This window comes from Seriola lalandi, unplaced genomic scaffold (genome assembly GCF_002814215.2).
Source record: "Seriola lalandi dorsalis isolate HSWRI2012SDOR001 ecotype SW California unplaced genomic scaffold, Sedor1 jcf7180002054923, whole genome shotgun sequence".
NCBI lineage: Eukaryota > Metazoa > Chordata > Actinopteri > Carangiformes > Carangidae > Seriola > Seriola lalandi.
In genome coordinates this window covers 439,156-455,316 of record NW_019525475.1, presented here as the reverse complement: position 1 = coordinate 455,316, position 16,161 = coordinate 439,156, and the positions used below count along the sequence as shown (strand labels likewise).

At 38.6% G+C, this 16,161-nt stretch overlaps 2 protein-coding genes across 2 annotated transcripts; one reads left to right on the top strand and one right to left on the bottom strand.

Moving 5' to 3' along the window:
• Window positions 1-494: 494 nt before the first annotated feature.
• Window positions 495-4,760, bottom strand: LOC111673659 (ADP-ribosyl cyclase/cyclic ADP-ribose hydrolase 1-like). Its single transcript, XM_023431488.2, has 10 exons — window positions 4,563-4,760; window positions 4,090-4,218; window positions 3,850-3,973; window positions 2,899-3,025; window positions 2,665-2,800; window positions 1,936-2,018; window positions 1,736-1,809; window positions 1,554-1,646; window positions 992-1,078; window positions 495-739 (listed from the first exon to the last, which is right to left on the bottom strand). Exons 2-10 carry the CDS (start codon window positions 4,199-4,201, stop codon window positions 640-642), a joined length of 936 nt encoding a protein of 311 aa, XP_023287256.1. The 5' UTR covers window positions 4,202-4,218; window positions 4,563-4,760; the 3' UTR covers window positions 495-639.
• A 3,272-nt stretch (window positions 4,761-8,032) lies between these two features.
• Window positions 8,033-15,222, top strand: LOC111673620 (inositol monophosphatase 1-like). The gene is made up of 8 exons (XM_023431449.2): window positions 8,033-8,503; window positions 9,468-9,601; window positions 10,623-10,727; window positions 10,987-11,032; window positions 11,229-11,337; window positions 11,568-11,676; window positions 12,559-12,710; window positions 14,413-15,222. Exons 1-8 carry the CDS (start codon window positions 8,441-8,443, stop codon window positions 14,529-14,531), a joined length of 837 nt encoding a protein of 278 aa, XP_023287217.1. The 5' UTR covers window positions 8,033-8,440; the 3' UTR covers window positions 14,532-15,222.
• Window positions 15,223-16,161: the final 939 nt, after the last annotated feature.

Genomic DNA, 16,161 nt, shown 5'->3' with positions numbered 1-16,161 from the left:
TTATACATCTGTTTTCTACACTAACACTAGCATGTAATTTGGTAGATGCTTCCTGCTCTAATAATGTAGTCTCACAAATTACTTATATTTATTACCTTAAGTATGTCGTGGTTTCAAGTTCAAACCAAACTCTAGTGGCTTTGATAAGACCAGGATATACCTATTGTGAAATAAATACAAATAAAGAGGATAAAGCAAATAGCATCTGAATGGGTGTGTTCCAGCCTGAAAACTGAGCACAGGAAAAACAAAAACAAACCAAAAAACAGGACGTTCAGGGTCTGCAGTATTTCCTGGGTGTTTCAGACATGGCTGGATTTACCTCTTATTAGGTCCCAAAAATGAGCTGCACGACCCCAATTAACCAATCTAATTAAATGATGTGTACTGTCTTTTATGTCCCTGAATGAAATTGCTGTTTGACCATTTAATTAAAATCATTACATACACCTTATCTGCTAATGAATTGGATCAATGGAAAACATTGCTTTAAGTCTGGTGTCTGACCTCTGTGTAGTTACAGGTTATTACTTTATTTGCAATGTGGATTTACAATATCATACTTGTTTAAATCCAGCTTCACTGAGTGTAAAACTACAAAATAACAATAGCAAAATACTCGTTCAACATGTGGGTGATTCAGTCGGACGTGAGGCTCTTTCTGTGTGACAGGCTGTTTGCACATGTCTGGCAGGAGGGCTGTTTAGGGTCCTGGATACACTGAAGGATCATCAGGGTCCTGCGGAGAGATACGGTTTCTGTTACTGCAGCGTAGTTTCATCAGGAAGTTCATTACAGCGTCTGTATACATTCTCACACTCTACGTGTCCACCTATCAAGACGTCAAGAGAACTGGGAACAACAGCGTCAGATCCTGACCTCTCCCTGAATGTAATCAAACTTTAATCGTGTTGTATAATGGATTTATTTTTCAACAGGGAAAATAAGTGTTTGATCGTTTTATTTGGAGGACCTGTTGGATTTCACTTACTGTTCGTTGTCTGTGCACGTCCAGTGGAAACCTCTAGACTGGAGGATTTGGATCAAGTCTACAACTGATCCCTGACTACATGACTCTCTGTAGAAGAGAAAAACAACAAGTTCAAACTTGAACTGTGAGTGTGAATTCTTTTATGGAGTCGCCATTTATAAAGGGCTTAAAAGCTGTAACTAATGGCAATGTCAGTAATGTTTATGAATACGAACATTTAAGCTTCCAGGCGCTGATAAAATCTCCATTATATTTGTTGAATTCAATTCAACTTTATTGTGATAAACACCTGGGTACAACAAATACTTTCTTGTCATTCCAAGATAAAACATTTAAAGGTAATAAATGTAGTTTGGTCCTGACTACAACAGGCTTTTCCAGAAGTGGACCGCCCCCTAATGATGAGTTCAAGAGCTAAACAGAAAAGCGCAGAGGGATTTTTCACAACCTGGCAAACCCAACCTTGCTCTTATTCATGGCTAGTTAATGGCTTATAGCTAATCTATACAGGATTAGTAAGAAAATCCCATGTATTACAAGTATCAGTTGTTTTTATCCTCACATATATGGTCCTTCGAGATTGGTCACCACCTTAATGTTGACATAATCCACCCTTTGTGGATTCAGGCTGTCCAGTTCAACACTTCCAAACATGCTGTGAGATAATAAAAAAAAAGAGATTATTTTATTACAAACAGCAAAACATATCACATTCATTCGTTGTTTTTATTTTATTTTATTTACCTCTTCCTGTTGAAGGCGTTGACAATAGATCCGTTCAGTAATACAGTGATGTTGCCACATGCCATTTCTGCAAACTAACAAATGAATGAGGAAATTCACATGGGAACAATATTCCACTGCTGGTTTTGGAACAGTATGTTGCATGTAAATGATGAACAACAACAGACAGCAGAGTAGAGCGGTGATGACATTAAACTCGCCTTTTGAGAGGCTTGCCTCCACAAGGAATACACTGGGTGGTTTCTGCACGCTGACCACTGCGGACAGGAACTGAAATCAAAACCTGTGTGTCAAATTCACAGCCATCAGTCACAAGAAGCAGAGTGTCATTCATAATGTTCAAAACGAGGCATGAATGAATAACGAGAAAAAACAAGTTTAGGTGATTTTAATGGAGGATGATGTGCAGTAGGCAGGTTAATATCTCTTCACTAAAAAAAGTAAAGGTACCTCTGACTCTTTAACACCCTTAATGATGCAGTTGAATTTTATTGCTGTAAAATCTTTTAGCTAATGAGAAATGAAACCTTGTAGAAAACTGAGGGTGTTTTGTGCAACCTGCCCCCTGATCAGCCATCAGTTGATTAGCTTAGCTTAGCTTAGCATAAAGACTGGAAACAAGGTGAAAGACCTAGCCTGGCTCATCTAAATGTGGCAAAAAGCCACCAATCAGCAGCTCTAAAGCTCACTGATAACTAATTAGTATTCAATTTACTTTCATTTGTTCGATTTTGTGTCTTTTTCATTTTAGTAGTTTATGTAAAATTGTTTGTTTTTTTTCAGTGTCACTAATACATTTACAGAAAATGTAACATCATGATTGAGTTACTGCAAAGTGGTCACAAGATACATCTGTGACATAATTAATTGGACGAAGAAAATTTATATTTTTAGTGTTTTGACTTTTTTAATTGAAAAAAAACATTTACCGGGGTCTTCGTCTTGTCCGCACCAGATGAGGTCATTGAACATGAAGCCAACCAGTGTGTCCTCCAGTGTCCAGAAGTCACGAACAACAGCTGCATAGCTGTACATCAGTGCCCTGGTTTTACTCCAGAAGAGAAACTATAGCAGAAGGAAGGGAAATATAACTCGAATACGTTCCGTCCCATTAGTTATCAATTAAAAATGATGAAGGAGCCAGAATCTCAAATGTTGCTCACCTTATCACACGGCCAGGTTTGTGGCATTGCATAAAACACCTGATGATAATCCTCCACCGTCACATTACAAGAGGATTGACGGACAACCGCCTCCTCGAACTGTCTCCAGATCTCCTCACAGTCATACCTACACAAACAGCAGAAATCATTTTTTATTTGTTTTAGACTATTGCTTATTTTTTAAAACTATTTTGGTAATAATTTTTTGGGCCATTTTTTTTTGTTTTACAGAAAATGCCTAATTTTTCTTGTCTAAATAAATAAATGTGAATATTTGCACAATTTTCACATTTTAATACATTTTATAGAACAATGTTTATGTCAGGGGTGGGGAAAGTCATTGTTATATACATCAAACTGTGTGTAGATATTAAATTCCCAAGTCAGATCCCAAGAACTAATTTTTTGGTTTCAAGGCCATAACGAGTGATACTAATTTCTTCACAAAACTCAATGCCATTTAAAAAATGTAGGCTCCTTTTGTGATACAACAAAAGTGATAAAATGTATTATAACTAGACACGAAACAGGATATCAGGTCTTTTCAAAGGCAACTAAGCAAATACCGCTGATTATAGATCAAGCGGTGAAAGAAAATACCCTAGAATTTCCCATGAAATAAAACATCTTTTCATGCTGCCATCTCTGCCTCGGTTTCTTTCTTTATACAGAAGCACATAAAAGAAAAATTCTGAGTCAACATCACATCAAAGCGAGTGCCACAGCCTGTCATGTGTGCTTCAACACTGGCCTCATAATGAGCCGCTGGTTCCAGCCAAAATTCTTTTGCTTTGGACATTAGGAGGGAAATCAAGTCTTTCAAGTCTTTTGAGGCTCGAGTCATTGGTGTCAAAGTCAAAGTCGGGATGTGAGTTCTCATCTGATCGTCGTCAAATTTGCAAGATCAGAAAATGCTGTGACGTGAGGATAAATCGCCGCTCAGTGCATTACCTTAAGCTGGGGTCAATGAGAGTGATGTAATTGTAACACCTTCCAACCACGATGTGTTTAATGTTGGGCGTTGTCCCGAACTGTGCTCTCAGTTGACAAGGGCAGAGCAGAAGCATAATAAACCCTTTGAAATGGACACAAACACAGAATAAAGACGACATTATCTTTCACATTTTAAGGAGGAGTATATGAAGGAAGAGAAAGGGAAGAAAAGCAGGGACGTCAGGAGGAATTACTTACATGTCGTCACGTTGATCATTACAAAGGTCACACATGTTTTAGAGGAGGTTGTGATGGCGAGACTGTGGGCCACATCGTTGCTCCTCAACAAAGATGCAAGATGTTTGTTCATGCTTTAATCTGCCTTTACTGTTGACCAACAAAAAAAAACCCATTGTGTCAGTTTTGGATTTGACTCCAGGCAAGCAGGGACTTTCCACTGAATTCTTAAGGTGTGTGTTTTGATGGACTGAAATCTGATAATGTTGTGGCATGTTTAAAATCACTATGTCACTGGCAGCTTTTCAAACACCCTCCGGGAGAGTTGAACAAACGGTGACCTTTAGACAACAATAAACCTTCTAGCATTTCAATGAGATACACAAAAGATACACATATTTCTGCACACGCAATCGTTAAATATTGTTTGAATAAATAGGTACACAAGCCCAAGTTTTGTAATTGTCTGATTAAGCTCCGAAGTCGTCGCTCACCAATCCCCTTGCAGAAGGTTAGAGTGCAACGGATGGCTGCATGGCTGTGATGTGAAACGCTTTCTTCCCCAAACTTGAGTCCCGTTGGATGTGTGGTGCGATGTAATGTGATGTGATGTGGACCTTCCTCTCAGGGCTTAATGGTTGACATGCCTGAGAGAGAGGCTGGTCTTCGTAGGTCGACAAACACAGAGACAGATGAGATGTTTTCCCCCTCGTATCCTGCTGCAACAAATACATCCACATGACTCACATTACGGCGCCATTATCCACACAGAGGGTGCGCTGTCCCCTGAGACACAGTGCCATGAGCTGGAGGAAGAAATTAAAGTTGATGTTTGCACACATTAAATTATGGCAATATGTAGCTATGTCTCCAAAGTAACCCTCCAGCATTATTTTGAGGATAGTGTCTCATGTTTCTATCAGTATCTGTTCATCATCAGTGCTCAGTTTGTTTGAGTGTTCTTGTAAAACCTTAGATGTCCACAGGGGGTTGCTAATGTTTATTTTCAATGAAGGGAAGCAGCATGGCTGTGTGTTTTTTCACATCACCGCCCCCTTTTTAAAGATACACCAGCAGTATCACGGAGTAACACGACTGCAACATTATTGTAACTGGGACTTTTTTTTTCTAAGTGCCTTAATAGTACATTTTTACTGAATATGGTTTATATATGTATTGTTGCACTGTGTTAGTGATACTTGAGGACTTGAGTACTTTTCCATTACTGGATGTGGTTGAGCAACAAATGTCAACAACTCTTCATTTCTGATTGAAGGAACCTTTCTTTATTGCCAGTCGATATAACGCACTGCACAAGTTTCTAATTCCTTTACTTTAGTCTTTTTCTTCCCTCTATGAATCTGCAGTAGACTATGCATTTACTTCTGTTAGTTTGCTCCTTTGTCTGAAGCCTGTGTGCAAAATCTCAGACTCACATAATTACATTTTGGGGTAATTTAGGAGGATTAATCCAAGTGAAGATTGAAATATCTCAATAACCGTGGGAATGAAATTGTGCCATGAAATTATGTACACACACACATGGTCCCAAGAGGAGGACTCTTACCAATGTTGGTGATCCCCTGACTTTTCTTCCTCTGATTCATAGTGAAACCTCTGTTGGATTGATTTCCATGAAATCTGCAAAGTTTTTCCACTTTTCCACTATTTGCAAAGCTAATGACATCCCCATCGTCTCAGCTGTGTTTTGTATTTATTGCTAATTAACAAATGTTAGCATGCTAACCTTGAAATAAGATGGTGAACCGGGTAAACATTATGACAAAAACTGTCATTGTGAGTCTAGATAAAAAAAAACTGTGCCTATAATAACGGTCTCAAACTTCGCCTTGTTGCCACGCAAATATGGAACTATCTTTTGGATTGTGATAAAACAAATGAGGAAATGACACATTTGTAACTGACTTCTTATGTTTTCAAAATATCACCAATTTGCCAATGGGGCATGTTGCAATTAACTGTCAAAAGAAGGTGACAGACAGTATTTGTAAGTGACGGCTGTGAGAGCAGGGTATTCTGCATTTGATACTTCTCTGTTTTTATTTTGTTGTGGGTTAATATGTGTAGCGTCCATAAAAGAATTGTGAGATAGTCCAGGAGAGACCTTAGATAGTCTCAGCTCATGCTGTTTGTCACCAAGTATACAGAAAATTGCTCTCAAATTACTTTCTTGTGACAGGCTGAATGTGATTCTCATTTTACTGTCTTGTCTTCAAACATCAAAACAAAGCATTGTTCTAGGTTGGAGGAATTAGATTTAATGTTTGCCTAACTGTTGCCAGACATCTCATTAACTGCTTGAAGAAAATGATTTTGAATTTCTGCCACCTCTTAGTGAGATTAATGCCGTCTGAGGTGAAGTCTGCGAGACGGTATGGATGAGATAGTGCCCCCGTGTTCTTTAAGCTAATTGCGTTGTTAGCACTCTGCACAGGAGAACAGGAGAATGTCTCCATAGGGCTGCCCGAGCTTATTGACAGACAACGCTGCGAGGTTAAGTGGCTGAATATAACCTCAGAGAAAAGGCTGCTGAACAGAGCCAAAATACTGAAACAGGAGCTGAAGGCAGCAAATTTAAAAGCACTAATTTCACACACACAGTTCCTTAACGCTCTTATTGACAAACTGAATTATGTTTATATAAGCTGCCTTGAAATTTCCTATAAAAATAACTTCCTTATAACATACAGTATGTGTAGTTTGCTTCTTTCTTCTTTTTTTTTTTTAGAAGCAGAACCAACATCTTGCCATTAGAGGAAGTTTGTGAATAATTAACTCAAGTTAAAGGAAGCTTTACATTAATTATCAAACTGCTACTTCCCTTCCCACCACATTTTTGCAGCCTGTTAAAATAAGGTTCACAATGTAAAGCAGAAGTAATTATTATAGTTTTCCAATGTGTCATGGCCCTTCAGTCACTGTGGTTTCTGTTAAAATACAAAAACCACTGACTGTTTCAATTACAGTAAACATATAAGTAAAACTGACAAAGCAGGTTGGATCATTTTAAGAGGAGAATGTGTAACGTAATAAAAGCCATTTGTATGTCAACAGACATTATTTTTCCTGTCTCTTATATATTTTTCAGCTTGGTATTCTCTTGATTTCATCAGGTTTAACTTGTCATCTCAGCCCAGGAGAGGGGGCAGTGAATTAGCTTTCACGTAGAGAAGAAGCAAGAAGTTCATTTTGTTAATGTATGCAATTGCACACACAGGAATCTGCATGTTAAGCTTCATCAGGTTTGTGGGGAACAGGTTTTGACTTGGATTTCAACCTTAAGTGTCACCTGCAGCACTAAAAGTCTGTATGCATCATGTCTTGTGTTTGACATCTCCATAAGAGGCAGCCAACATATGTGCATTATCATCATCATCATTCTGTTACTGCTGCCACCTTCAGGACTAAAGGGGTTTTGTATGTTTATCACATGTACACTTTTTAAACCAAGTGACTGATTCATAGTGATTTTTGTCATGGTAACCCTCCACACCTCCTCATATAACGTGTACATTTTTCAGCAAAAAACTATATGCTATTATATGCATTAATCTAAAACACCCTAAAAAACAATTAAAGATAATGTAAAATATCAATATTTAAACGTCCAACCCCCCAGTAACATCCATATTCATAAACCTAATGATTAAAAGTGTCTAATTAATGAAAGTCAATTGCAAAACTCACGTTTAAGAACATCTACCACTCTTGTTTACTCTTCTTCTGTGTGTAACTGAAAGAAAGTGTTGAGTTGTTTGCACTTTTTTTCTCAGTGGAAAACTGAACTTTCTACTGCCAGTGAATTTCATGTTATAGGATGAATGACAGGCTTCCCAGCCAATGAGAGCGGCGACTTCGCATCCAAGCGGCAGTGATTGACCAATGAGAGTGAGAGTTGCCTTTAGTCCCACCCTCTCATAGTTAAATGTCAACACTGAAGAAGTCAGCCTATCCGGAGGTGGGTGTGTTAGCATTACCCCATTGAAACTGTGCTAGTATTGTAGCTCTTTTTAACGTTAAATAAGACTCATTACAAAGCAGCCTAGCAAAACCGTTAGTTTCAAATCTCAAGCCGTGGTTGTCGTTAAACTCAGGGCCTGTTTATTCCGGTTTCCCCCTTGTAAAAACTAAGAGCTAACTAGCATAGGGAGCTAACTTAGCTAAACAGCTATCGTTCGCGCCGCACAGATCTCCTATTTATCTACCGTAGTTTTTTCAAGCCACTAGCTCACGGCTTGTATCCAAGACAACTATTAGCCTAAAACGCTAATTAAATCCCTCTGTAAGTGTTTACACTCCCTTTAAAGTCTCGTCTTATCTGTGAGTGTTTCTGCTGCTCCTCCATATCAACATGAGTGATCCTTGGAAAGAGTGTATGGACCACTGTTTGGAGGTCACCAAAAAGGCTGGAGAGGTAAGGAGGCACCTGTTTTTTTCCTTGTATGGTCTGCAAATTAATTTGCTTTGAGTGTAAGTGTTGTACAACATTAGCCATGCTGGATTAATGTTGTACATACATTTTTATGTCTGTGTCAGCAGTAGTATCATGTCTTAGTACAATTATAAACGTTATATCCATTATTTAACCATAATATTTGTATACATGATCTCTTTTACAAGATAAACCCTAGCCAGAATGGCATTGCACATAACTAATCACACAATTGATTTACAATAACATAATAACCTCACCTCTGAAAAGCATAAAAGGGAGAGTTTGACAGTTTAAAATGGCTACTTTCCTTATGAGTCATGTTTTGAATGTGGTGTTTAAGTTCTTTGACTGAATGTAGTGTTTCCAAAGGAAGTTTGACTTGTCAATTCTTCCAGCATAGAATGATAAATGCGGTTTTGCCAAGTTCATAAAAGACACTGGGATTCATTTTGATGATTTGGTCAGATAGCTTTTTGAGAATGGAGAAATATTTCATTGAGGTAGAAGGGGAATTTACCAAGAATAGCTTTAAAGATGAATCTTATTGTGTGTTTTCAGTCACGTCCTTCCAGTTAATGCGTAAATTACAGTGATGAGTTTGTGATCCAACAGTCAGAATGAGAATAAAGTAGTGAGTCTGATGCATGCATGTACAGGATGTCACCATAGTCTGGAACTGATTTGTTAGAAGAAAAATAAAAAGTAGACTCTTCTGACTGCAAAGAGTAAGTCTTTCTTTTTTTGTACTGAATGTGAGTTATGTTTTGGAGAAAGTTACAGTAATGTGTAATAAACACGATAAAGACAACACATAAATATTCTTGGGCTTTGGAGCTTACACCTTATAATTTCTGACCCGTCAACAGTATGTAACTGCAGATGTGGTTAGTCATCCAAAAAAAATATTCCCCCGCTGAGTTTGTTGTTGTCGTACTTCTGCCAGATGATCCGTGAGGCGCTCCAAAAGGACATCACCGTCATGCAGAAGAGCTCACCAGTCGACCTGGTGACCGAGACGGACCAGAAAGTGGAGCAGCTTATTATATCCTCCATCAAGGAGAAGTACCCCACACACAGGTACATGGACATGAGAGATGGGATCTGCACTACTTGATCATACTGTAGTTTACCAAGGACAATCTGTATATTTTTATTCAGTCTCTAAAACATCCTAATTTCTGTGCTGTTTCTAATTTATTTACTTGTTTAGTTTTTACTAATTCATCCTATTTAATGCTTAATTTCACTTATTTCACTTTTTTCTTAGCAGTTTTCTATCATCTGGATGGTTTTCAAGCAAGTTCGTGCTTGGTCTAATTGTTAATGCTTGTTCAAATATTAATGTCATAAGCCAGAACCCAAATACAAAAGAAATCAAACGAACAAACAAACAAAAATAAAGTGTCTAAATTTTAATAATTTGGATTTTAAACATTTTATTTATTCTGTTAATTGTACATATGAAGATCTAAAAGCCTGACAGAAGTAAAATTCCATTGGGATGATACTGATTGAGGCTTTTATTTATTTGTTGGTTCTTTTATTTATGTTTGCCTAAAAGTAGACTAAATTAAATATGGAGTCTTAAGATACTGGAATCAATCTGTCAAAAGTTCACTGAGTGGGCGTCGTGTAGCGTAGTGGTCTAAGCAGGCGCCCCATGTGTAGAGGCTACAGTCCTCGCTGCAGTCGGCCCCCCCCCGCATCGGACGGCCTTTCGCTGCATGTCATTCCCCCTCTCTCTGCCTCCCTGTTTCCTGTCACTCTCCACTATACTGTCCATTAAAGGCATAAAAAGCCCAAAAATATACTTTAAAAACACTACACTGAGTGTAGCTGCAGGATGTAAACTATCTCCAAGATTCTCAAACGCCCAAAAGGATATAAAAATACTGAGGACATGACCGCAGTGTACTCCACGGTAGCTACAGCCTTGCATCCAGGCTGGTAGAAACTGTGCTGAAAATAATGTCACATATTACGGACAAGTAGAAAACTGGTAGACATTATCAGGTGTCAATGGTTTCATTCATTTTATTTGATACATCATGACTATAAATGACCATTTGTTTCTTTTTTGTCTTTGTGATTTTTGAAGCTTTATAGGTGAAGAGTCGGTAGCTGCAGGTGCACCAAGTGTTTTGACTGACGATCCCACTTGGATCATCGACCCTATTGATGGTACCACCAACTTTGTTCACAGGTGCTACTGCCTGCGCTTAAATACTGTATGAACCACTGAGAAACTCGATACTGATACTGCACTGGATCAGTTTTATCTTTGTCGCTCCTTAACTATTTTTATCTTTTAATTAGGTTCTCTCTTGGCTTGTCCTCTCTGTCTGGGATAATTAGACAACGTAGATGAAACTGAACTGATAATAGAAACTGATTCCTCTGAGCTTTAACCTACAGGGAGTTCATTAAACGAATGTTTTATATTGTAAATTTCTTTTGTGCAGGTTCCCATTTGTGTCTATATCAATTGGCTTCACTGTGAAGAAAGAGGTAGGCTTTCTTTCTTTTGTGATCACAAGTAAATGACACTGTAGCGTCTTAATTATAAGATGCATTAACATAGCAATTGAATATCTGATCAGTGGTGCAGCAGTTTTCTCTATTTACATGGCTGTTGTTCTATTCTTGGCGCTCCTCCCACACCGCATTAATCACTGCTATTTTCTGTGCTGCTTCTTGGTCTCAGATAGAGTTTGGGATTGTCTACAGCTGCATAGAGGACAAAATGTACACAGCACGGAAAGGGAAAGGCGCATTCTGCAATGGAGTCCCTATCAAAGTGTCTGGACAAGAAGGTGAATATTGATTATCACATCAGGCTTTGGTGGTGTAGTTTGCAAGAAGTCCACCAGGTAGCAGTAAAATTACAGCAAGATTCTCTGCATGCAATAACAGCTCTGCACAGTGAAATCTCAGAGGCAGTAGTTAAACACTGTGATATCTGTGTTTTCCAACCTGGCTTTTTAATGAGGTTGTCATTTGTTGAATGGTCATAATTTATTTCTTTTTTTTTTTTCCATCCAAGATATCAGCCAGTCTATGGTACTGACAGAAATGGGCTTCAAGAAGGATCCCGAGATATTCAAAACAATGTTGGCCAACATCAAGGCCATCCTCACCATCCCTGTACATGGGTAAATATGTGTTTATGAACCACTTGTAATCCTTAACATCTCACTCCTGTTTGATTCCGTGACAACTGTAGTTGTTTAATACAACACCAAACATATAATGATGATAATAATAATAATACTACAACAGAAGAACAACAAGTGTAAACCAAACTTATGAAATTTTAAAGGAGAAGTCGGTCAGTAATTGGCCTTTTTTTCCCATCATGCTATGAACCACTGTCTGATTTTATGCTGCACACAATGTGAACACTTTCTCACATAACAGCAAGACACAGTAAAACCTGTTACCCACTGAGGAGCTATGTCACCTGTAACCCTTCAGCTCACTGTGGCTGCTCCTTTTTTGTTGTTGTTATTTCTTTCAAAATTGTAGATATTGTCCACTGATGCAAAAACTATTTTATGTATTGATTTATTTGCCGTTTCTTTTACAATTAATCAATACCAATCTCAAACTGTTTAGTCTGTAAAAAGACAGAAAATGGTGAAAAAAGCCTGTCACAGAGTTCAATGTGACATTTTCTAATGGCTTGGTTTGTCTGATGTGAAGCAGCAGCAGTATTAAAATTTCTGTTTGCATTTTCAGGAATTTTTCAGCTCTGATAAAAAAATTGCAGGAGAACATTTCCTGTTTGCATTAGTACTGCCACAATGAAAAAAAAAGCAAAAAAACCAAAACACTTACACCAAAACATGTGTATAAAAACGCTTCAACCAGAGAGATAATTACAGAAGCTGAATACCAAATGCTAGAGTTTGATTTCATGAATCCTGTGAGGATTATAACTTTAAACATCCACAAACACACACTAAACTTTTACTAAACCATCTGGACTTCACGTACATCCAAATGCGGAGCAAACATCCCGTCTCCATCCACAGAATCCGTTCCCCTGGCAGCGCAGCTGTCAACATGTGTCTGGTAGCGTGCGGCTCGGCTGATGCTTACTACCACATGGGCATCCACTGCTGGGACATGGCCGGAGGGGCGGCGGTCGTTACCGAAGCTGGAGGTGTTATCATGGACATTTCAGGTGAGTCGCTGGGAAAGTGTGGGCTCTTCGAACACACCGCGTCTGTGAAACTTTTCAAAGGCTGCTGAGATACTTGATGAAAGGATGATGATGATGATGATGATGATGATGATGATAATGATGAACAGGGTGATTGACTTGTGGAAAAACGGCAGTGTTGCTGTAGAAAATGGCTTTATAGAACAAAGCAAAGAGGAGTTATTAATGCCTATGAATAATTAATTGCTACTAATTCTCGTTATTATTGGTTTCTGTCTCTTTCTGCTCACAAATGGCTGTGAAATGCAGTCGGAGACGAGGAGGGGGAAGCTACCGGCTTTGCTTTTTAAAATGGGAAGCAGCAGTATTTGAGAAATGTGATCTTAAGTTTGAGCAACACTGCCACCGACCATAACAGCTGGTGAAAGATTTAGGATGCAGTAGAAGCTGCACTGGACTCTGCTAATGAGTGTTTGCCAAGTCGAAGCCGTGCTGTTGACAGTTGCGGTGCTATAAAAAGAGCCACCATACCCTTGATTTCTGCAGAGACACCCCCTTCTGTGTTTCGAAAATGTACAATAATAGAGGGCGTATAGGTGGTGGTGCAAACAATTTTCAAGACACTTTCATCTCACAGGGGTGATGTGAGGTGAAACAGCTCCGTCCAGTCAGTTATTGCCCCCCCGTCCTCCTCTGACAATAACTGAAGGTTATGAGTTGCTCTTCTCAAAACCTGATCCCATCTCATATGAAATTTGAAAATGGGAGAGAGACCGTGATCTCATATATTCATTGCCCAAACTTTTACTAATCTGCTTTTATACACACACACACACACACACACACACACACACACACACACACACACACACATTTGTATCATTGATTAAGAGGCGCAATTAGCCAGAAAGTTGTCGGCATAATGACTAGAATTGTTTAATTCTATCAGTGATGAATAGTTATGTGTTAAGTGTCCCACTCTGTGGAATTTAAAAAGGTATTAAAAAGTCTTTTGACTGAAATTTGACTCTGTGTGTCCTGCAGAAACTCTGTAGATTCTCTGTGTCTTTGCTGTGCAGGAACCTGCGTAACTTCTCAGATTTAAGTTTGTTTACAGTGAAAAAGAAGAAGAAGAAAAACAATAACCCAAAGTAAACAGTGCGAGACTATTATGTAAAAAATATATTCTGTCAGGAAACGAGAGACTTCACAACAAATGTGTCAGCATAATGATGGATGTAATTGAGGAAATTAGACACACAAATCAATCCTTCAGCACAACAGCTAGGGCTGCAACTAATGACTATTATCTTATTGATAATTTTTCAGATAATTTTCTCATCTTCATTTGTTTGTTGTGTCAAATCAACGGTCCAAACCTGAAAGTTATTCAGTTTGAAATGATATAAAAAAAGAGAAAAGACGCAAGTCCTTGCATTTTTTTAAACTGGTACTGGATAAAGTTTGGCCTTGAATGATTATTTGATCGTCAGGTTAGTTTTCTGTCGATCAGCTAATAGATTAATCACTTCAGCTCCACTGACAGCACAGAAAAACAGGAGCGGTGCATTTTGGGCAGTCAGCTGCTTTATTCAGGTTACTGCTGCACACACTTTTTTGTTTAAACCATGCACTGCTTAAAATTCACCACAGACCAAATGACAAGTCTCTTAGGTGACTTTCGACTTTATTACAGCTGTTATTATTTTCTCCTTTTAACCAGGTGGAGCCTTTGATCTGATGTCTCGGAGGCTGATTGTGGCCAGCAGCCGAGCGATAGCAGAACGCATCGCGAAGGAGATAACGGAGTTTAACGTCGGCAGAGACGACAAGGACGACTAGTAAGCTTCTACACTCCTCTGGGCGAAAAGTCATTTAAACACACTCATATCTTTGGTATTCAACAGGTCGGGATTCTGTTTTTGCCTTAAGAACCAAAAGGATGAACTTACCTTTTGAACACCAGCTGAGTGGGTTTGTTAAAATACTCAGCGCTTAGACTTCCAGCCTTCTTCCTGCTTTTGTTTTGAGTCATTGTTGTATTTCTGCACTTAGTGATTCACAGATTCAGGTTTTTTTATTCTGTTCAGTAATGACATTATTAGTAATGAAGAGGATGTGATAAAGGAATCTATATGTCACGATACACAAATTTTTATGGTGTCTAATCACATAGCCATTTTTTTATCATTTATATTTATTGATATGAATGATGCAGCCAGAACAACAGCAAGGAACTGATAAAATACCTCACTCCAGCGCAGGGTTTGACCAATAATATTGCTTTTCTGTTCTTAGGTTATTGTATTTTTTTGTGTGTATAGATACATTCATTTATACAGTAAGTATACTCTTTGGTTTGCACTATTATGTACACAAAATGTACAGCAAACACTACGTACATTCAACTTCTGTATTGTATAACTGCTTCTTTATTAGACTGAAATTGTGTGCAGCATGTTTTAAAAGTGAGTTTTGTAAGAATGTAATGAAAGCAGCAAATAAAAAAATAAAAAAAAAGCACTATAAATATCCCCTACTTGTGCTCAGCCAGTCTTCTACACACCACAATTTCATGCCATTAAAGCCCTGCTGAGACATGTGTCAGCATGCATGTACATGTTAGCCATTGCCCATATACTTGAGGACAATAATTGGCAACAGGACTTGTGCAGAATAAACGCTGACATAGGATGTTCAGTTTCCTTGACTGATTATGGGAGTTCGGTGTCATGACGTCTTCCCAGTCAGATTCATGTATATATAAACCAGTGAAACATTTAGCAAATGGGAATGCAATTTAAATCTGTCAAGACACTTCCTCCTTCAGACGTTCCTGTACAGCTCTGCTACTCAAGAAGAAGCTGCCATGTCAGGCACATATGTTGTCAAGCCTGATATAATCTACAATTTTCTTTAAAGAGCGGAGAATCCCCCTTGTATTCAATCTCCTGCAAGGCTCCTAAACATCTCAGTGACATCCCAACATCAGCCTATATCAAACAAGTGTTCAGGACATAAATAAATGTCCATATTCGCTTTGACCTAGAAAAATGAGAAAACTGTCTTTTCTCCTTTTTTAAAGTCTATAAAGAAAAGAAAAAAAAAAAAGGAAGTCTCTTGTGACAAACAGGAAACCAAATAAACAGAGAACACTAGAAAAAAAACACAGACTGCTACCGTTGTGATTTAGTAGAGAGATAAAAGCATTCACAGCCATTACACCATGTAAAATCTCCACTGCATTTCCCCTGCCCTTTCAGTCAGCGCTGCAGATGCTGCACATGCAGAGGGGTGGACTGACCCCCCCCCCCCCCCCCCCCCCCCGGGCTGATGTGCTCTATGAAATAGCCCAGAGTTTTCCTCTCCATGGACTATTTTCTCTGTTTTTTCAGCTCGTGTTTGCTGATGACTAACAAATGGTTTTAAAGCACTTTACTTGAGCAAACCCAGCTCTTCAGTGTTGCACAGC